The sequence below is a fragment of the Acanthochromis polyacanthus genome, chromosome 16, assembly GCF_021347895.1.
Source record: "Acanthochromis polyacanthus isolate Apoly-LR-REF ecotype Palm Island chromosome 16, KAUST_Apoly_ChrSc, whole genome shotgun sequence".
Lineage (NCBI taxonomy): Eukaryota > Metazoa > Chordata > Actinopteri > Pomacentridae > Acanthochromis > Acanthochromis polyacanthus.
In genome coordinates, this window is record NC_067128.1 from 21,728,931 (window position 1) to 21,750,507 (window position 21,577).

General features: G+C 38.9%; 1 protein-coding gene across 2 annotated transcripts in view; it reads left to right on the forward strand.

The window, feature by feature from the left end:
* lama2 (laminin, alpha 2) overlaps positions 1-21,577 on the forward strand; it is a 351,505-nt gene extending 329,928 nt beyond the window's left edge. Inside the window, exons 59-72 of one of the 2 annotated variants that reach the window (XM_051960749.1) lie at positions 2,766-2,917; positions 3,034-3,210; positions 4,787-4,964; positions 7,949-8,041; positions 11,453-11,565; positions 14,112-14,205; positions 14,746-14,841; positions 14,945-15,025; positions 15,213-15,290; positions 15,531-15,609; positions 15,765-15,896; positions 16,104-16,234; positions 18,512-18,731; positions 18,939-21,577. In XM_051960749.1, coding sequence (XP_051816709.1) covers positions 2,766-2,917; positions 3,034-3,210; positions 4,787-4,964; positions 7,949-8,041; positions 11,453-11,565; positions 14,112-14,205; positions 14,746-14,841; positions 14,945-15,025; positions 15,213-15,290; positions 15,531-15,609; positions 15,765-15,896; positions 16,104-16,234; positions 18,512-18,731; positions 18,939-19,099 — 1,785 coding nt within the window. In that variant the 3' untranslated portion in view covers positions 19,100-21,577. The remainder of the gene's footprint in view (positions 1-2,765; positions 2,918-3,033; positions 3,211-4,786; positions 4,965-7,948; positions 8,042-11,452; positions 11,566-14,111; positions 14,206-14,745; positions 14,842-14,944; positions 15,026-15,212; positions 15,291-15,530; positions 15,610-15,764; positions 15,897-16,103; positions 16,235-18,511; positions 18,732-18,938) is intronic. The other variant, XM_051960750.1, reaches the window with a different exon arrangement.

Consider the following 21,577-nt stretch of genomic DNA (forward strand, 5'->3'; position numbering starts at 1 on the left):
ACAATTTTAATCGCTTAAGCCAATTTAGTTTTACAACCTGCAACTAGAATCGGCACAAAGGAGACCCAAACACAACAAGAAAAGCACTCAGAGAGGGTAGTACTCCGCCAAGGCTGTTTGGTCATTGTATAATTTCTGACAGATAAGTCCCAATAAGTCTGCAGCATTCGATTTGTAGTAGGATCACAATCATGTGCAGGCAGCTCACATAGTTACCGTGATGCCGTGCTAATAGAAATCATTAGCATATCCACGGCTCCAGCTTGGTCCTTGTGTCATTTCTGACTTTCCCTGAAAACTTCCTCCAAATCTGTTATTTTGTTTTTGAGTAATGTTGTGCACAGACAAAAAAACAGATTAACACAAACATATGCCGACCATCACATAACTCCACTGCGTTCCTTGCCAGAATAATAATATATTTATAAACCTCTAAAGTGTAGATTTGAAATATGGAATGTAGATAAATGTGTCTTTGTCTGTTTTTTTAATGTTGTATATTTCTCCCTTCTTGGTTTGTGTATGACTGTGTGTTAGCTTCATAGTCTTCCACCTGCAGGGTTTTCTGCTTGCATGTCTCCTCGTGTCTGTATGTTTGTCTCTTTGTATTGTTCTATTATTGCTCCGCCAAGAAAAGCAGTGGAGTTATGTGACGATCAGTGTTTGTTTGTCTGACTATTACTCAAAACCACAATAACAGATTTAGATGAAATTTTCAAGGAAGGTCAGAAATGACACAAGGACCAAGTGATTAGATTTTAGCAATCATGTGAATTAAAGTCTGGATCCACGGATTTGTTAAAGGTTTCTGTCATCACGAGATAGCGGCACGGCGTCACTGTAACTATGACTACAAGGAAACACTACATCAGCTGCCTGCTGATGATCACATGATTGCGATCCTGCTGCAGACCACGAATTGTTTAAAGATTTCATCCATCGGAAATCATCCAACAACTGAGCAGCCTTGGTGGGGTACTGCGCTCTCTTAGTGCTTTTCTTGTATATATTTTTGTGAGTGAGTTAATCTGTGATGGTTTTTGTCCGACGTTTGTCTGCATCTGTATATCTTCATCTGTACACTTGTGTGTATGTGTGTGAGTGTACTTGTACAGCTATCTTTGTAAGAACCAGCTTGAGATTTAGACCATCAGAGTGGGGAAAATCTGGAAAAGGAACATCATTTTGGCCAGGTCCTTGTCTCTCACACCGCTTCAAAGGGCTGTTCGAGGGTTAAGACTTGGTTTTAGGGTTAAGGTTTGGTATTCAGTTTAATTTAAGGTCCGGGTAAGGGGCCAAGGAGTGCATTACATCGGTGACTGTCCTCACAAAGATAGCCATACAAGCATGTGTGTGTGTGGGTGCATGCTGTTGTATCTGTGTGTGAGTGTGAGATGGTGCAGCGAGAGCCATGTTGTAGCTACATCTCAGTTCAATTTGTCCCCGACCTCAAATTGAAATTCCATTTTCAGGTGGTAAATTGTCTCCCACTTCGCCCTCTGGCACACAGTGAATTAAAATTCAAATTAGCCTGACCCTGCACCACTGCTCTCTAGCACCTCTCTGTCTGTCTCACTTTTTCTCTCTCCCCATCTCTATCTTGCTATTTTGCTCTCTGCCCTCTCATCTCTTCCCCCTATTATCCTCTCCTCTCTGTTCCTCTCATCTCTTGTTATCCTATTCCCCTCCTTTCCTACCTCTCTTATTTCCCCCCAATTTCTCTATATATACCCCACATCTCCCCGTAGTCATCTCCTCTTTCCTCTTTTTTTTCCCCCTGCTCTAATCCACAATGTCTTTCGTCCTATTTGCCTTTTTCCCTCCCTTCACTTTTTATCTGTTTTAGCTCTGTCTCCTTTCTTTTCCTTTTTTCTTCTCTACCAGCTGATCACTTATGGCACTGTGACAAAGATGTGGAGTTTAAACCGAGTTTAGCCGTTTATTGTTTTTATTGTGTGATATTGAAATGGTTTTAGATATACTTCTAAAGTTAAAAAAGATCAATTATGTAGATCTGTATTTTCTAAAATGATGCAGGTAACTTTCATTGATGTCTACCAGATTACTTTCAGCTGCCTGTTGATATATTCGGTATATATATTGTCTTTTCGTGTTATGAAAAGATAGACAACTTACTGGACAGACATTTTAGCTTTTCCAAATTTACAAAAAAAGTTTCAAAAAGTAAAAAGCTCAGGAAAAATCATAACATAGCTCCTGTCTACAAGGTCAACAAGGAACTTCTACACTCAACTCTTTGTGTTCGATGTTTGAAAAGTTCTACTTTTGGTTTGTTTCTAGGGAATGATCTATCAGATTCTTGTTTGTAATTTTATTTATAATTTAACAATCACATTTTGACCTTATGAAACATGTATTATCTGTTTTACCTTTTTGTCTGTAACTCACTTTTATTGCTGCTTACCTTGACCAGGAGATTCTTAAGAAAAATATGCTACTCTAAACAAGATAGCAAGAAACATTTATTTCATGCAAAATCAGTAAAAGTTACATTTTTGAAGTCAAATATCTCTGTTATTGAATCACCATCTGTCAGTAATGTTGGGTGAACTAGGTTGTTTGTTATGAAGCAGCTGTAACTGTACTGTATGAAGAGAAGTTCTAAAATTCAAAGCCTTTCTCTTAGTGCAACGACCTGAACTTTTCCTGCTCTGTTTCATCTCCTCTCCCCTGGCTTTGTGTCCTGAGAGTAGCTTGAATGTACGGATTCCCAAGTTAATATAGCTTACCTCTGATTCCTGCAGCCGTACCTCTCAGTCATGCTGAACAAAGGCTCTCTGGAGGTCTTGGTGTTTACTGGCAGCCACAGTCCACGTCGTGTCATCAGACGACCTGATCAAGGCACACTGAATGATGGTAGAGAGCACTCATTGCGCATAGAGAGGCTGCCTGGCAGGTTAGTGTGCCATGTGTGTGTATTTTTTTCAGTTTGTGTTCTTGTCTCCTACAGTATTTTTTAGGTCTTTACTTGGGAAAATGTATTTAATACTTGTTTGTCTCTGTTTCCACCAGATTCTTTGCAGTTCAGGTGGATGAGGAGGCCAAGAGAGAGGCAGCACTTCCCAATGACCAGCCAATGAGCTTGCAGCGTGTCTTCCTCGGTGGTATTCCTGCAGAAGTGGAGCAGACATCCAACAGAGTCAATGTCCCATTTGAGGGATGTATATGGAACCTCATGGTCAATGCAATGTATGTAAAATTTTGTACATTATTTAGAGCCGCATTTCTCTTTGTACAGAGCATATGTTTGTTTGAAACATTAACAATGAACATTTTATTGTGACCAGACTTGAGAAACCAAACTGTAACTATTTCTGTGTGGTGTAGAATAGGATCCTATTACTTCAACCCCTTCATTAGCTCTGGATGTGCTAAAATAACAAATACTTATTACTGGATGTAACTTTAGGAAAATAAACAATGGAGAATTGTTATGTTAACCTACACTACCATTCAAAAGTTTGGGGTCAGCAAGGCAACTTCATATATTCCATGAAAACTCACACTTTTATTTATATGCTGACATAATTGCGCAAGGGTTTTCTAATCATCAGTTAGCCTTTCAACACCATTAGCTAACACAATGTATAATTAGAACAAATGGGCCTCTGTACCCCATGTAGATATTCCATTAAAAATCAGCCGTTTCCAGCAAGAGTAGTCATTTACCACATTTACAATGTCTAGAGTATATTTCTGATTAATTTAAAGTTCTCTTCATTAGAAAAAATTTTTTTTTCAGAAATAAGTGCATTTCAAAGTAACAGCAAACTTTTGAATGGTAGTGTATATGGTGATGAGCACATCGAGGCGGCAGAAAGATGGCACTTGTTGTCCTCTCTTAGTTTAACCAAGCAGCATTTGTCTTCTCCGACATAAAACAGTCAGTTTCAAGACCCACACTGCACTTTTCAGGGGCAGAAGTACCTTCCCTGAAGTACAGTAGGTACTTCTTCCCTCAAAATGGTCCTGACACAGGGTTCTTGTAATAGGAACACATGCAAGTGTTTTGGCCAACTTCACTTTACTTTACAGTATATTTAAACTGTGCGTCTTCACCAAATTATTATTTTTTGTGGCGCTAGACAACAGGACTCATTTGGAAATTTTAAGATGCCGGGTTGAAGAGCAGTTGATATGATTGCAGGAGGTCATGATGGTGGTGTTGATGATGATAAAGCCTGCATCTCTTTCCGCCTGACCAGCAGTAATAGAGCTGTCCAACACCATAAGCATAATCATAACTCAATTTACACACCCGCATATTTGTGTATTTATGTTTGTGTCTGTTTCTTTATATCTCACTTCATTTTAGCCCCATCATCCTGACACTGTCATTTCTAACAAATCTGCATCGGCCTTTCTTTAATTGTCTTTGTGTATATTTTCTGTGGTAGGTCTCCTACCATGATGGAGTCTAATTTTATTATTATTATTATGATTATTATATTTCATTAAAGATATATTTTTTAAAAATCTCAAATAATTGTTAATCACATATACACCATCCTTTCATATCATGTCAGTGTACTGTGGCCATGACCCATCATACTGTCAAGGTGTTGTCAGGTGTCAGATTGTATACAAAGTAGATTTTACAGAGCTGCCTGTGTGAGTTTTTGTCAAGAATGTACTTATTGTAGTATTTAGCCTCAGCACACCCCAACAAGTCACTATAATCCTCATCCCAGAATTTTTGTAAATTCCGTTTGTGTCAGCTGAACAACTAGTCATTTTTCTATTTAATTGCATGTTCTTCTCTCAGTCTATCAGATTTCTCCCAGCCTGTTTCCTTTGAGAACGCTGAAATCGGCCGGTGCCCATACCTAGCTCCACCACCACCACCTCTTCTACCAGAAGAGGAGGAGCCTGAGAGGGACAAAGAGGATTTAAAGCCTCCACTGACTGCAGCTCCCATCACACCACCTCCAGGTCCTCCTGCTGTAAGTGGATAAAATGAACATGCGAACACACATGCACTTCAACATGCACAGGCACAATTTTCATGTTAATATTTTCAGCAGAATGTGAGTTTGCAATAGTTAAATGAAATAATAAGAAAAATCCCTTTCCGACATGTACTTCTTTCCAGTAATATGACAGCATCTGAACATGTCAGCTTCATGTCTAAATGAACACCCTGCTCACATTACTGGAAAAGTTAGGGCAGCAGTCTTAAGTCGGATCCCGTAACATTTCCATGTCATTGTCCTCATGATACAGGTCTGAACTATATGCAGTTACATTACTGGACAGACACAAACAAGTGACAGCACTTTGACTTGTGTGATTTGGGAGGTCTTTTTCACATTTCAGGTCCTAAAACATTACAGAGAGCAAAAAACCCATTCATTATGCTCTACAGTTTCAAATGTGCTATAAACTCAAATTTCCATAAAAATAAAACTTCAAGATTGTAACAGGTCAGATTAAGGAATCTCATAAATATGGAATGTTAACTGGTAGCGGCGGGACAAATATTAGCATCTCCAGAGCAAAAGAGCTGCAAGTGCTTATAATTGTAATTATATATATATATATATATATATATATATATATATATGTATGTATATATATATACATTTGTGTGTGTGTGTGTGTACACACACACACACACCCACACACACACACACACATATATATTCTATGTAACAACATTTTTTTTTCAAGTAGTTGTGAAATTTTCATCACACGTAGACAGAATTTTCATTGCTTAGGAAATCATTAATAAATTAATGGTATTAGTTGTGTGGACAGTTTGATAAGATTGCTATTTGTTTAGTTGTTGGCTTATATAGATTATTACTATGGTGGATATGTCTGAATGAAGCCATGATGAACACTAAAGGAAAAGTTATCTACCTATGTGACAAAATGCTGTCACTTTAACAGGCTGATGAAGCAGAAATTTACCCTATTTATAGTAGTGTACTAAGGGTCTGTAATTATAGTATTGTGATGGACATAACTTTTGTTTGGAAAGTCTTTTTTAAGCAGACTCAAAATGATGCATAAAAGAAGTGCATATGCTTTAGACACAGAATACTGGACAATATAAAGAAGAGCACCTGCCTGTGCACACACATTTGCAGAAGTGCACAGATACACTCCATCGTATTATTCTTTTTTCTGACTCTGTAATTCCATATGTACACGTACAAACACACTGAATTTTCTCTGATGAAATGCAGTCATGGCCTGCCGTGTTAGCTTAGAGATTCATCACACAGCAGTATACAGCCCATTAACTCTTCTTTATAGTCTCTTTAGCCTTGAGTCACTGAACTCCACCTGTAGCAGCCTGTCATACAGTGCGGAGCCATGGCACAATGCTAGGCTAACTGTGCATGCCATTTATGCTTTATGAGCACACAGCAGCCAACACTCCCAGCTTACATTTAGCCACTGTGCTATGAAGCTGGCAGGCTGTGAACTGTTTGTTTCATGCTCTTAGCACTGAGATCAGCAAGATGTATTCACATATTTAATGTATTTTATATCTTACCGCAACTATAGGTTATCAGTTACCCAGCTAACTGCTAAACTACACCTCTTAAGGGACACTGATCATGAAGCCCAGAGCCAGAGAGCTTCGCCAGCTCAGCTATAACTCTGTGCTTTGTTGCTTTATGGGCTGTAAGCTCATCTGCTTTATGATATAGACTGCAGGCTGTGAGAAGCAAGGGTTCCCTCATTCCACATCTACATGTTAACTGTAGTAGCAGCTGTAAGCTATTTTTATAATTAATTATTAGAGGTATTGTCTGTGTTGCTGACTTTTAAACAGACTTCCTTTATGCCCACAACAAATTACAGTTTACAAGTCTTTCCAGACTTCAAAGGCAAATGTAAAATATTTTTTAAAAGACGCAAATCTTCGGAGGACATGACCTTTACTGCAGCATCACAATGTGCAGATTATAGAAAACCAATGTCCCTTCTAGGTTTGCTTCTGTTCCAGAGTGTATTTTTGTATAGTGTGTCTTTCTTTGATCTTCATGAAAGGCTGAACATGAAACTGTGTTATTCAAATGATATTCTACACTACTTGGTTGTTACAGAATATGAACTGTTTGAAATTTAAGAAAGTATCAAAGTATTATTTATAGCTATTTCAAATAGACACCTTTTCCCCTTTCAGTGCAGTGCTGCCACTTTTTGCATTTTAATGCATCATATTTAACAGTGCTTATATGGTGACACATATTTCATAGTCGTTCTCAAACAGCAGTTTTTAAAGTTGTACGACACAGTTTTCACAGTTGGTGCATTTTACAGAGGGGTTGTGGTGCAACACTCTGTAATGGAGCTCTGCACACTGGATGCTACATGCATTTTTCATCATCAGTAAGAGGATATTGTCAAAATAAAGATGTAATCACAAGCTGGATCACAGCTGACAGAAAACAACAGTCTCAGCATGTGCTTGAATAAGGAAGCTTCTTTATCTTCCACTTCTCTTTCACAACAAATTCTCACTTCTGATTCTTTAAATAGTTGGTGGGCACCAACAGAGATGTTGAAGAGGCTCTGTAACAGCAATGAACCTCTGCATTTCTTTTGTACTTGCTGTTCTGAATGATAACATGACAACTGCCTCTGATTAGCTTTTAAACCACAGCTCTTTAATTTCCCCTAGTGACACTGAAATAATAAAATATTTGGACAATATATTTCAACTCCCAAACAGGTCTGTTTTACTTTACGAACTGGTAAATAATTCTACTTTTTCTTTCTCTAAAGGTAACACAATTTGTCATGATGAGGATCTAACAAGGGATGGAAGCTACTTTATGTTTAATGTGTTTATAGTCATCAGTTCTGTGGCTGCTCTCCATCATTGCCTGCCTGTTGCTGTTTGTGCTTTACATCACACTGCTGCCATTCTAGATCTGTGGCTGTCACTAATCTCCTCCATTACTTACAGGAGACCACACAGGCTGCCCCACCCGCTGTCACACCTACCGCACCCGCTGCTGTAGCACCACCCACTGCTAAGCAGGATCCCAGTGCAGACTTGGTATACAGACACGCACTTGTGCACTGGCATCACAGTCTCTATTTTATTGTTCTTAATAAATTCCATGAAAAGACTAAAGCAAACAGTGCATTTATCCATGTCATAAAACTTACTGACTTCTTCAGCTTGTCTGTGACAAATCCATTCAGTCCCCCAAGTAGTTTCTTGCTGAAAACCTGCTCCTCTGTATATCATTTTTGAACCATGTTACATTTATATTATTGATCAGGTATGTTTCATTTTCCTCTCAATATCTCTCTCATGTCTGCTCCTAAAGTCTGATGACATGTCACAATTTTGAGCTTCGATTTAGTCATTTATCTTGAGAGAACTGCACACTTTACTTCAAGGACATATAGAAAATGATTCTGTCTTTATAGTTCCTCGTTGATAAATGATGTCATTTTGGTGATTTTTAAAAAAAAAATGAAAATATATCTTTCAGGTTCAGATGGTTAACTGTTGTTCAGTGACAAGCTTGACTTGAGCATCTTGGAGTTAAATGCCTTGCTCAGGAGCCTTTGGCATTAGCTGCTGATAGAACAAAAACTGTTGCTTGGTGGATGCTCTTATGATGTATCATTTATGATAGGTCACCCATGTTTTGACTCACAGGGGTAAAGCTGTTTCATCTGCAGTATGAGTGGCCTAGGGCTTTTGTAGTTTCACTGCAAGAATTAAGTTTTAAACACTATTAAGCAATGTAGTGACCAGTGATAAGTGCTTTAGGAGCATTGCACAATCTTTAAATGGGTCATTAGTTGAGCTTTTAAACATTTGTGGCTAAAGCTAATTACTACCAGAGGCCAAAAGAGTAGCTCCTCTAAAACCTGCAGTACAATAAGCAGAGTGCAGATTCCATAATTCCCCCAAGTGATGGTTACTTTTAACAACACATGTACACTTCATTAACAGGCTCATCTTCACTTGTATACACACACACACACACACACACACACACACACACACACACACACACACACACACACACACACACACACACACACACACACAGGCACGCTTGCTCTGTCTCTCTCTCTCTTGCTCTCTCACACATGCACACACATTTCTGAGTAAATGACTTCAGCTTCTATTGGTGTGACCTCCAACCAAAGACTTGAATGGAAGACTGTCTTCCTTTTGTTAGCTTAATGGAAAGATGCAGAGGGGATGAGAGAAAGGGAGAGAAGAAGAGAAGGATGAAAGAGGACAGAAGACAGAGGAGAGGATGAGGGAGAAAAGGTGCAGCCATGGAGGAAGGGTAGAGTGTTTCTGAACAGAGTGGCACTCGCCTTTTGTTGGCTTAATGGAAAGACGGAGGAGAGGAAGTGGGAGAAGAATGAAAGGAGAGGGAAGGAAAGGGCTTCTGAGCAAGTGACGTCTGCCTTTTGTTAGATGGAGGAGAATAAGAAAGAGAAAAAAGAAGGAGGTTGAGGAGGAGGAGCGGATATGAGGACAGAAAGCGATAAGAGGTGAGTGTCAGCCGTAACAAAGCAAGGTCACGGTGTGGGGAATGTCTTCACTTGAAAGGGAACAAGAGAGGATTGAAGATTGAGACACATACACTCACAGACAGTCAATCATCTCAGATCCCCTCTCTGTGGCTAACTTTGTCTCACGCTGGAGATACGACAAAGCAGCAATATTATTTAATAAGATAACTGTATATTCAAAAGAGAAGAATAGAGCTACAGACGTGAGACAAAGGTTCCTGGAGGACAGGAAAACATGGAAACAAACAAAAAGAGGAGCTGCGGTGAGAGCGAATGAGGACAGGTGGATGCAAACACTGGAAATTGTAACAGGGGATGTGGTGAAGGAGTGTAGATGGGGAGGGAAAATTAGTACAGACACAAGGAGAGGAGAGAACAAAATTAAGAAAAGAAAGAAGAAAGGACTTCAAGTGATTTTAAGTGACAAAAGATAGGACAGTAAGATACAGAAAGAGAAAGGGAAACAGATAAGAACCAACGAGGAACAGACAGTGAGAAAAGAGGAGAGAGGAGAAAAGGTGATGAGAGGAAAAGAATGACAGGAGGATAAGATGGTAGGAGAAGATGTGGCAAGGTGGAAAAAGTCAGAAGAAGAGGAAATTGGACAAAAGGAGAGAACAAGTGGATGAATGAGGGGGCTTAAAGTAAGGTGAGCGTGGAATAGGAGGCACAATAGGAGAGAGGTTCTGTAGATCAGGAGCATTGGAGGAGGACTGGGAAGGATACAGCACAAGAAACAAACAGAAGGTAAAAGAATTGGGAAGGAATATGATGTATCAATAGTAGGAGGGGGAAAGGGAAGTAAGGAGAGGTGGTCAGGGCAGGTAAAGACAAAGTAGATGACAGGATGGGGATGCTACAGGAAATTTAAAGAGAAAAATGTCGATAAAAGAAGAGATTTTAAACAGTGGATGCATGTCTTGTGATCACAGGGAAGTAGGAATAGCAGGGAAGTAAAAAGAAGAGGAGGACAAGAAAAAGGAATAGTAGTGGAATGGAGAACAAAGACAGAAGGTGAAGTCAAGTGGGGGAAGAGGACATGATTTTGTAGTAGAAAGAAAAGGAAAGTCGCAGTTAATGCGAGTAAAGTAAGAAATATGAAAGCACAGGGAAGAAGAGAAGATGATGGATTGGGGAGTAAATATAAACAAAAGTGGAAGTGAGGAGAACAGAACAGGAAAAGGTAGAGTGGAGTAGAAGTGAAAATATGTGGAGAAGTAAGATGAAAGAGCAGATGAGAAAAGAGGAGTGGAGAGGAAAAGAAAGCAGGAGCAGATGGGAGGACAGGAGGGCGACATGAAATGAGAGAAAAGAGGAAGATTTGGACAAGGAGAAGAAGAGGAATAAAGCTACAGCATGTGGAAAAGAGGAGAGGAACATGTAGAAGATGATGAGTTAAAAGCCCCGAACTAAGACGACGTTAGATGTATTCCAACAATGACACCTTGTGGTCACTGGCTAAACTGCTTTCTGTGAGAAGGAACACTGTCATTTTGTTGAAATAACTTGCAGAAGCACTACATTGCTGGAGAAACCCAAATCTAGCTGAAAATTGTTGTGACATTTGGTTCAGATGAAATGAAAATATGTACAGGACTTCTAAGAATCTGTTAGAGGATCTAAAAGAAAAGCCAAATCCACATTGGCACTGACTGATTTAAAGTGAGAAAAAGCAAAATGATATACGTCTGAAACAAACTAAACCTTTTTTTATTGATCTCTTATATGATGTCCTGTTTGGTGATGTTTGAATGTGACCAACTAAGCCTTCAGGTCATTGCAGATCACCAGCAGGAACCCTATTAGTGTGAGTGGCATGGCTTCTGCCAGGGTGTCCAGGTTCCTGTTGACAAGAAGCGATAGGAGCAGTGTTCTGAGACCCTGTCAGGGGAACTGACATGTTATGTCCAATCTCCAGGATTCATGTGCTTCAGCTGTGGCCCCGACAGCGCTGGAAAAGGCATATCAGTTTGGACTGACTCGGAACAGCCACATGAGCTTTGCCTTTGATGACACTAAAGTCAGAGAGAGGTAAGTCGAAGTAAATCTCCACCTATTAGGTTTACTTATTATTCAGTTCTTTTTTGTGTGTGTGTACCATGGTTTTATTACTCTTTTAGTGCAATGTACACAGTGTTGCTGGTTATGTTGTATATTTAGGATTTACAGTTTAAATTATGTAGCACCTACCACAGACTAACCTTTTGAGAAATTCACAACACTGGCATTATAATGGATATAATTATATAATATCTGTCCATCCATCCATCCATTATCTATACACCACATAATCCTCATTAGGGTTATGGGGGAGCTGGAGTCTATCCCAGCTGACTTAGGGTGAAGGCAGGGGACACCCTGGACAGGTCACCAGTCTATCACAGAGCTTCAAAAACAGCCAGTCAGTCACACTCACATTCACACCTACTGACAATTTAGTGTTACCAATTAACCTGAGCATGTTTTTGGACTGTGGGAGGAAGCTGGAGAACCTGAAGAAAACCCACACATGCAAGGGGAGTACATGCAAACTCCATGCAGAAAGATCCCAGGAAGGACAGGACGCGAACCGGATATCTTTAAGCTGCAAGGCGAAAGTGCTAACTACCAAACCACTGCGCTGTACCAATCAGACAGTATTATAATATTAAATCAATATATGATTTAAAAACATGCAAATACTCAATAAACATCAACAGTGTGGAAAGATGTACAAGTTTTGGCAGATATATACATCTTTATGTAAAAATTCCTCATTATCGGTATGAGTACCACAATGAAAATGTCACATGTATGTAGCTGTAATTATCAAAATGTTTCTAGAGTACCAGAAGTACTTACAATTTAAAAAAAAAAAGATGAATCTTAAAGTATAATATACTATTTGATTACTGAGAGAAGGCTATTTTATATATTATATTACTTTTCATCTTTACTAATACATATTATATTTTACAATCTTAATTCAAAAGAAAACTCTTCATCTCTAATGAGTTGTTGCACTGAAATAAATATAGTTTTGTAGTTGTAGCAGCATGAAAATGAAAGACTATAATAGTTGCCTTCCACCAATGCAGATGTACCTTTATGTCTTCCCACATAGAACATACTCAGCAGCAAACACAGATGTGTGTGTGTTTTTCAGACCCCACCACATTGAGCACAGCTCTAAATAAGTAAAAGGAAAGCAGAACTGTGACTGATAGCTTTGACAGGTTAAGATGAAGTTTTGACAATCGCACAGGTGTACACCAGATCAAAATCTACTGTATAATTAAGAATGTGTTAAAAAAGTGAACATGTTGACTGGACCAGCCCTCAGAACAACCTCTATGTTCCAGAAACTGACAACAACAATACCAGAAAAATGATGAAAAGAGAGACAGGATACACCCGTTGTATCTATAGACAAGGTTATGGTTTATGCACAGTACTGTTCAAAAGTTTGGGGTCACCCAGACAATTTTATGTTTTCCATGAAAACGCACACTTTTAGTCATGTGCTAACATAATTGCACAAGAGTTTTCTAATCATCAATTAGCTTTTCAACACCATTAGCTAACACAATGTAGCATTAGAACACAGGAGTGATGGTTGCTGGAAATGTTCCTCTGTACCTCTATGTAGATATTCCATTAAAAATCAGCTGTTTCCAGCTAGAATAGTGATTTGCCACATTAACAATGTCTAGACTGTATTTCTGATTCATTTAAAAATGCTTTCCTTTCAGAAATAAGAACATTTCTAAGTGACCCCAAACTTGTGAGCGGTACTGTATGTTTGAAGTATTGTTCTGATAGTCTGGGTCGGCAGTGATCCAATGCCTGCCCAGTGACTGTTCTGGGAATCAGACTTGTAACATTTGTTTACTTCACACTCTCCCAGACTATAGGGCGGCCTGCTGTCCAAATCACACTGTGTCTTTCAACCTTCTGTGTATTTGTCAGTGCTAGAAAACACAATTCCATCATAAATATCTGACTAAATCAAAACTGCAATTTGTTTTTTGTGCCACTGCAGAAATCCGTGTTTTACCAAACTGAATAAAATCATTTATGTCAATATTTGGAACAGAAATATGCAGAACTTTATTAATGTATACTTACTTACAAGGTGTAAGTCAGGAGAAAAATGGGCATCAGCCCAGTCCAACATGTTTAATTGTTATTCACATGCTGTGAATATCAGATGTTTTTTTTAATTGCATACTAAAAATGATATACATAAACTCTATACCAGTATAATACTGTTTTAAATGGTAAATGGTTGTATTTATATAGCGCTTTTATCCAAAGCACTTTACATGATACGTCACATTCACCCATACATTCACACACTGATGGTGGAAGCTGCCATGCAAGGCGCTAACCACGACCCACCAGGAGCAATTAGGGGTTAGGTGTCTTGCTCAGGGACACCTCGACATGAGCTCGATGGGCTGAGGATCAAACCGGCAACCTTCCAGTTACAAGACGGCCACTCTACCCACTGATCCATGCCGCCCCTTTTAGAACTAATTTATTGTGTGTGTTTCTTTCATTTTCATTAAACAGTTCTCTGTGTTTGTGTGTTGTAGGCTAATACTGGAGTTTGATCTGAGGACAAAAGAAGAGTCTGGTCTTGTTCTCTACATGGCAAGAATCAACCACGCTGACTTTGTTTCCATACAGGTAACATCCAATGTTCATATGATTACTGTATGCAATTTTTTCCCTCAGTTTGTCCCAAATTTATTTTTTATGTTAGTTTAAGAAGCATATTGCTTTTCCAATATATGTCCCACAGCTTTTAACTACACTGACTCTCAAGTTATAGAATCAGTTCTGTTTGTGTCACAAAGCACTTGGTTTCCCTGTTCGTATGTAGTTTGTTTCACCAGGGACATCTCATCTGTCATCTCATGTCTCCTTGTGCACCCAGCCCCATTTTAACTATTTTAATGACAGTCACTTCTCTGCATGTTTGCAGGGTGGGTTGGGGGTGGGCGTGGGTGGTGGGGAGGTGTGAGTGTTCCTTTGTGTCTTCTTTGTACTGTGTGGGGTCAGGGGTGGGGTGGGCGGGGGGGTGGAATGGGTAGAAGATGAGGCATCGTTTTTAATCGTTTTTAATCTGTAAAGCACTTTGTATTGCAATTTCTTGTATAAAACGTGCTATATAAATAAAGTTTTGATTTGATTTGATTTGTCATCTCTCCATCATGAATCTGGTAGATCAAGGATGGACAGGTTTGTCTGGGTTATGACCTTGGTCATGGAAACATATCCGGCTGTGTTCCCTTCTCCATCAATGATGGTAACTGGCACAAGGTAGGACATACCTTCAGTTTTTTAGTAATGTTTCAGTTGTTCTGTGTCCCTTATGTGTTCTGTTTTGTCACCTTAATTTTCATAATTCTTTCTGTCCTTTTAGATTCGTGTGACTCGCAACAAGCAGAGAGGTCTGCTCATGGTTGATGGGCGATACAGTAAACAGATGATCAGTCCAAAGAAGGTTCATTATTTTCAGACTTTGAAAACTTTAATATAATCGCATGTACAAGTGGCAGACTAGCAAACAAGAAACACTTGTGATCGGAAAATATAAGACAAATGATTCAGTAAAAACCTCTGATAATGACGCATTTGGTGTTAAAAGATTGCTTTCATGTTGCATTAATTAACCGTCTTCTTCTCACCAGGCTGACCTGTTAGATGTGGTGGGAACACTGTATGTTGGTGGATTACCTCAAAACTATACCAGCAAAAGAATCGGACCGGTATCAACACACAGACACTCATGCATTTTTAAACAACAAGTTTTCACATTATCCCAGTTAAAATATTGACATTGGTGTGGTAATAATGTAACGATCAACAGAATCACAGTACAGTTTTAATTTCCTGTGTCAGTCTTCCATCAGGATTACAGTGTAGTAAATACCAAAGTGATTTGCTGCACATTGAGAGGTTTGCTATTTAAATTTTGAATGTGACTGTTTTTGTTTGTTTGTGTCTAGATTCTCTACAGTATCAATGGATGCATTCGTAACTTTAAGATGGTTGGAGGTCCTGTAAGCGCGAAGGCAGCCGCTCCAGGTAAAGGAATTGTCTTTTGTCAAGTATTTGTGCATCTTAAAACATGTATGTTCCAATAATCGACAAGTCTTTGTGCATCTTTATCTTGTACCTCGGTTACAATTACATAGATGGCATTTTAAATTTCACCCCTCTCTCTCTCCCTCTGTTCCTAGGTCGCTCTGAGGCTGTCTTTGAGGACTTTAAACTGAACATGGCCACACCCACCTCCAGTCATGTAGTTGGAAGGTGTTTTGTTGCTACTGAGGCAGGAACCTATTTTGATGGCACCGGTTACCTTAAAGCAGGTGAGATGACACACAGACAACTCAGCTGCATAAAGTAAGACTGTATTTACAATAGGAACATCATTTTCGACATTTGGCTGGCTTGTCATGGAGTTATCTACTGGTCAGCTGTGCAGAAAGACCCTTGCAATGACCTGTGAACCATCTACTAACTCCAGAAAAAATGCTCATACAAGTGAGTAATAATTTCTCTGTGTCTTTATCCAGTCTCCTCCTACAGGGTGGGCCTAGATGTGTCAGTCGCATTAGAGTTTCGAACCAGCAGAACCAATGGCGTGCTTTTGGCCATCAGTAACCAAGCCAATGATGGATTTGGTCTCGAGATTGTCCAGGGCAAGGTATGCAGCAATGACTAAAGGAATGGTTCAATACTTTGGAAACAACACTTGCTTTCTGGCAGAGGTTTAGCTGAAAAATTGAGTCTGAGTATTACACAATAAAGCACAAAGACGGAAAGCATCTTGTTTGGCTCAGTCAAATAAAATCCTCTATGAGCACATTCACATTTAGAGTTCACTAATTAGCGTATTATATCTTGTTTGTTTATCCACGCAAAGACTGAAGATCAGAACCAGCATTTCACTGTTTTATGAAGGGTTTGAGCCAGAAAGCTTCTTAACTCTATGCAGTTGCCAGGTAGCCAGCAGATTATGCTTCCTCTCTCCGTCAAGAAATAGCCCAGCTCTTCAATCCTGTAAGGCAGTATCATGCTTATGTTTGGATACTGATTAAACAAAGAGACACGGCATAATGTGCTTATCAGTGTACTTTAGAGGTGGTGATATACAGTTTTTGTCATGGTTGAAAAGATCCAAGATACCTGTTTCTTTGTGTTCTCAGTTTTTGTGCTAAGCTAACCAAGTTCAGCCTCATGTAAAGCTAGACTGTGCAAAGTATTCCAATGGCAACAATAAGAAGTTCATTTTCTGTAGTGGTCACATGCCCATAAGAAACCTGTCCGGCATTTTATATGCATTAAATGATTGGATTGGTAACTAAAAACCTCCACTCTCTCTGTCAGTTCATTGCATGTCACCAACAAGGCTAGCCAGACATATTGGTAGAGGTGTGAGTAGACTGCATAGGCAGATGAAGAGCAATTACAACCAAATGTGGAATCGTGGTTTCTCTTTTCTGTTGAACAGGTGATTCCCTGGTTTTGAGGTGTGGGGGTTGTGAGCTACATTGAATGTGGCTTGATGTGGAATGCACCATGCTCCACACCATTCCAGTGGCTTTACTCGTGGAATCATTATATTTAGGCAGTGTGTTGGGGGAGTGAATGTGAAGGGATAGAATCGGGGGGTTAATGGTGTTAAATCTCGCTTACGCTACGGTATGCAGCAGGTAAACTGTGCTTGCTGTGTGTCACAAGAACCTAAATGCATTCAGTTGGTGATTTTAAAAAAAAAAGCATAAATACGTATATGTTTTATTATAATAGTCCTGATTTGCAGTCCATTTTACACTGCTGGTATCACAATTAATAGTTTTGAAAATTGATAAGTTAAGTAAATTCTATTTGATAAATACCAGTCAGTATCTAGGTTTGGTCAAAGTTAAAGTGCAAATGAAGCGATTTTAAAGTTATTTTATTTTTTATTTTTGTAATTCTGTGACAATCAAACCTAAATACATGCATCAAGTTTAAGGATTCAAACTTTAAACATAATGAACAGAAAAAGCACTTAGAGAGTGCGGCACTCTGCCAAGGCTGCTCAGTCGTATTATTTCTGAAGGAATAAATCTTCAATTAAAAATTACCTTGCGTTGAACACAGGCATGTGTTATGCATGTGTGCATCATGTACAGATGCTGAATCATGTGACTTAATATGTAACGAGTGGCATGAATTGATGGGACTCAGAAACACCCCCACAATTTAATCAACTGTTCCTTGTATCATTTTCGATGGATAAGTCCTGATAAGTCCACAGTGGTGGATTTGCAGTAGGATCGCAATCATGTGATCGTCAGCAGGCAGCTGATGTAGTGTTCACTTGTAGTCATGGTTACAGTGACTCCTTGACGCTATCTCGTAATGATACAGAAATCTTTAACAAATCTGTGGATCCAGACTATAAGCCACATCACTGCCAAAATCTAATCACTTGGTCCTTGTGTCATTTTTGACCTTCCCTGAAAATTTCATCCAAGTCCATCAGTCCGTTTTTGAGTAATGTTGCTAAAAGAGATAGAGAGATGGACAAACGTACACCGATTGTCACAGAACTAAGCCGCTTTCTTTTGTCGAGTAATAAAGTTTAAATCCTTACCCTTAAAGGATTTAAAATTTAAGTATGGACATTTCAAAGCTAGAGTATGATCTGTGCACTTTAGCTTTAGTATGCTGTGCCCCAGGAAACAAATGTGTGTTTCCTAAAACTATTCCTTTAACCTAATTGCTTTGGTTTATGCAGTCTGTAGGTACAGTGTGTGCTTCAAGAATTAGAAGAATGCAGTTAGTTTTACTTGTGTATATAAAGTATATGTTGTTATCCCTATTTCCAGACAAAGAATATATAAATGATAGACGTAGACTATGAAAATAAATAAATTTCACTTTTAGCGCAAGCGTTAAACTCTTGTGTCCATCTACCTACCCTTCCCCCTAGTTACTCTTCCATGTTGATAACGGGGCCGGACGAATCACAGCAGAGCACATGCCAGAGGGAGATGGCTTCTGTGATGGCCAGTGGCACTCCATCATTGCCAACAAGCTCCGCCACAGGGTGGAGCTGGTGGTTGATGGGAAGCAGAGCAAAGCAGAGAGTCCTAATGCTCGCTCCAACACCTGCGATACCAACGACCCCATCTATGTTGGAGGGTATCCTGGTATGAAAAGCACAAAGACACTCAGACTTAAAATAATAGCTGCACATTTCAGTAAATTTACATCTATACATCTTTTCCATCTGTTGTAGTAAACATATATACAGTGAGAATACAGTACACACTAATGTGCCATTTTGAACAAACACATTGTATGTTGCTACACAAAAAGCCCCACCCTGATGTGTGAATGTGTTCCCTCTCTCTCAGATGGAGTTCGTCAGGCAGCTCTCTCCACCAACAGGTCCTTCAGAGGTTGCATAAAGAACCTGAAGATCACCAAGGCTTCTAAGACGATGGATGTGCAGTTCAACAAGGCTCTGGAAATTAAAGGAGTCCAGCCTCTCTCCTGTCCTGCTGTAGCTGGCTAACTGGTAGCATAGAGCCTCTTCATGGAGCTACACAGACCTATAAAGTGTGGAGTTTACTGCATTTAGGCAAGATCTCAGTATTGAAAGCTGCTCTGGTCAGATTCTCATGTAAGCATAACCCTAATCTATCATTTTGTTATCAGTAACTTTGATTTTAATGTGCCAAACGTTCTGTAAGCATTTTTCATGGAACCCCAGTACTAATACCAAAATATGTTTCATTCAGGGAATGAGGCTGTGCATTCATAAATGTTTTTGTAATCCTTAACGAATGTACTTTTAAACTAAAGCATGAACCATGACACCATGTGGACTCATCCCATTTGTGTGAATTCATTTTTCCTGTCTTGAGGCCTCAGTTCATGAAGACGAGTGTCCAACCTAAGAGAGAGATTTTTGAAAATTCTGAGCACCTTTGTCTGGCTAAACAAACGTAATCTTCTCAGCAGGATAGGCATCACCTGTAGAAAGAAAAGTGGGATTTTTGCATCTACATCTTGTTGCTTCTTTGGGGCTACCAGCATGCACAGTTACCTACTGATCTTTTAAAAGAGCAAGACAAACATTTTATTTAAAGACACAAAAAGCTCATTATTACATACTATTATATCATGTGGCTATAAGCCTTAAAATTCACCATTATGCTTCTAGTGAGAGACTGACAGTACAGCAGGAGACCCTGACTTCATACAAAATAAAAGACTCTGGTCAGTACATTTATAATGACTTAAATGCGAGCTCTCGCTGTGTCTCGTAGTTTAGGAAGAGGAAAATGTTACACTTTTACTCAGCTTTGTGATCAAAGTCAGAACCAAGAAATACTCAAGAGCACATTGCTTTTCAAAAATGTAAAACCTTTAATGAATGGGCTTAACATACATGTGTTTCAACTCAGTTCATCCTGTAACTCATAAGTTGTGGCTGCATACAACACTACAGGGGGTATTGACAAAAGCCAAAAAAAGCCTCCTTGAAGTACAGAGCTCTTAATCAGTATGAAAGAGACAGCAAAGAATAGGTTCCATAACAACAAAACAAATGTGTTTCTTGGCTATTTTTTTAAGTCAGTCTTTGTGTTTGACACATTTTTTGAAGCTAAGAAAGTTATATTTTATATTGTTCTAGTCATTTTATTTTCAATTTAATGAACAAAATGATTGAGCTTTTAAAACTCTACACAACAGTCAGTGACACCATTATATATTATATTACGAAGTGATTTCCTTTTCACACAGTTTCTGAATTCACAGTTACTTGAACACTTTAAGACCCGTCTTAGACCAGCAGAACATATGTGCTGGCATCACCTTGTCTGTTATCATGCTTTTTTCAGGATGCTACATATATTATTTGGTTATATCAGAAAGTAAAGTGGTCACGATGAAGCATTCATTTCTGAAAATGTTGAAGGCTAGAAACTGTGCAAGTGTTGCAGGTTTCCTGCTTTGTGAAAAAGCAAACATCATTTCCACATGACCTGGATTACTTATATCAGAGTCTGTAAAAATATCCCAAGAAGTTGTTCCCTGATGAAGATTGAGTTGAAACGTGTAGGCACTAAGCTGCCACATTAAAGAATTTTTAGTGTTACCTTGTTATTTTTTGGTTATGACTCAGCGAAGCGCAAGTCTAACCTCTTTCTCTTCTGTCCTTTGATGCTTTTTGATACTTGCATTTGTGAAGCAGCACTTCTCAGCCGCCTTGCTAAGCGTTTCATGGTTTGTTGATTAGGTTTAATAAAATGTTATTATTTAGACTTCTGCTGTAGCTCCAGGTGCTTACTGTATTCCAGCTTTTTGTCTTTGGGATATGTGTGACGTGTGAACATTAAAACCTTTCCTTGTCCTTCTTGAAGAGGGAGACCAGGGTCCTTTGAAGGTTTTGTGCTGGTAAAATATTTATGTAAATTTACCAGTAAAACAAAAACTTCTCTGGAAAAGAATGAAGAATTACAGTTTACACATGTGTTTTTTCTACATTTGTCCTACATAAACCTTGTTCCCTGAAAAGTAGTTGAGAATATCTGAATCTTTTCTTTGTTGAGGTTTGCTCTTACTCTTAAAGGAGTAGTTGACATAGAACATTGTCTAGTCATTCTTTTCTCACCTTGAAGTCAGTGACACCGTGTAAAAAGCTGGGCTTTTTTGTCTAAAGCTATACTGACTAGCTACATTGACCAATATCATGTTGACATGTTAAAATTTAGACTTTACCAGATAGGTTGGTGACTAGAAAATGAAAAGTTTTTCTTCTTTTAAGTTTGGGGTGCTATATTCCTGTAACATTCCACAAACCAAGAGATTGGATTGATACAATGGGGAACCTTTCACACATACTGCAGCTTGTGTCATCTTCTGTAATACTGAGAGGGCAAATTGAAGGTACAAGGTTTCTGTAGGACATAAAGTTCATGTTGTGCATGGTTTTGCTGAAAATACTGAAGTATCTGTTTCTTCAAATATATTCTTAGCAGCATCA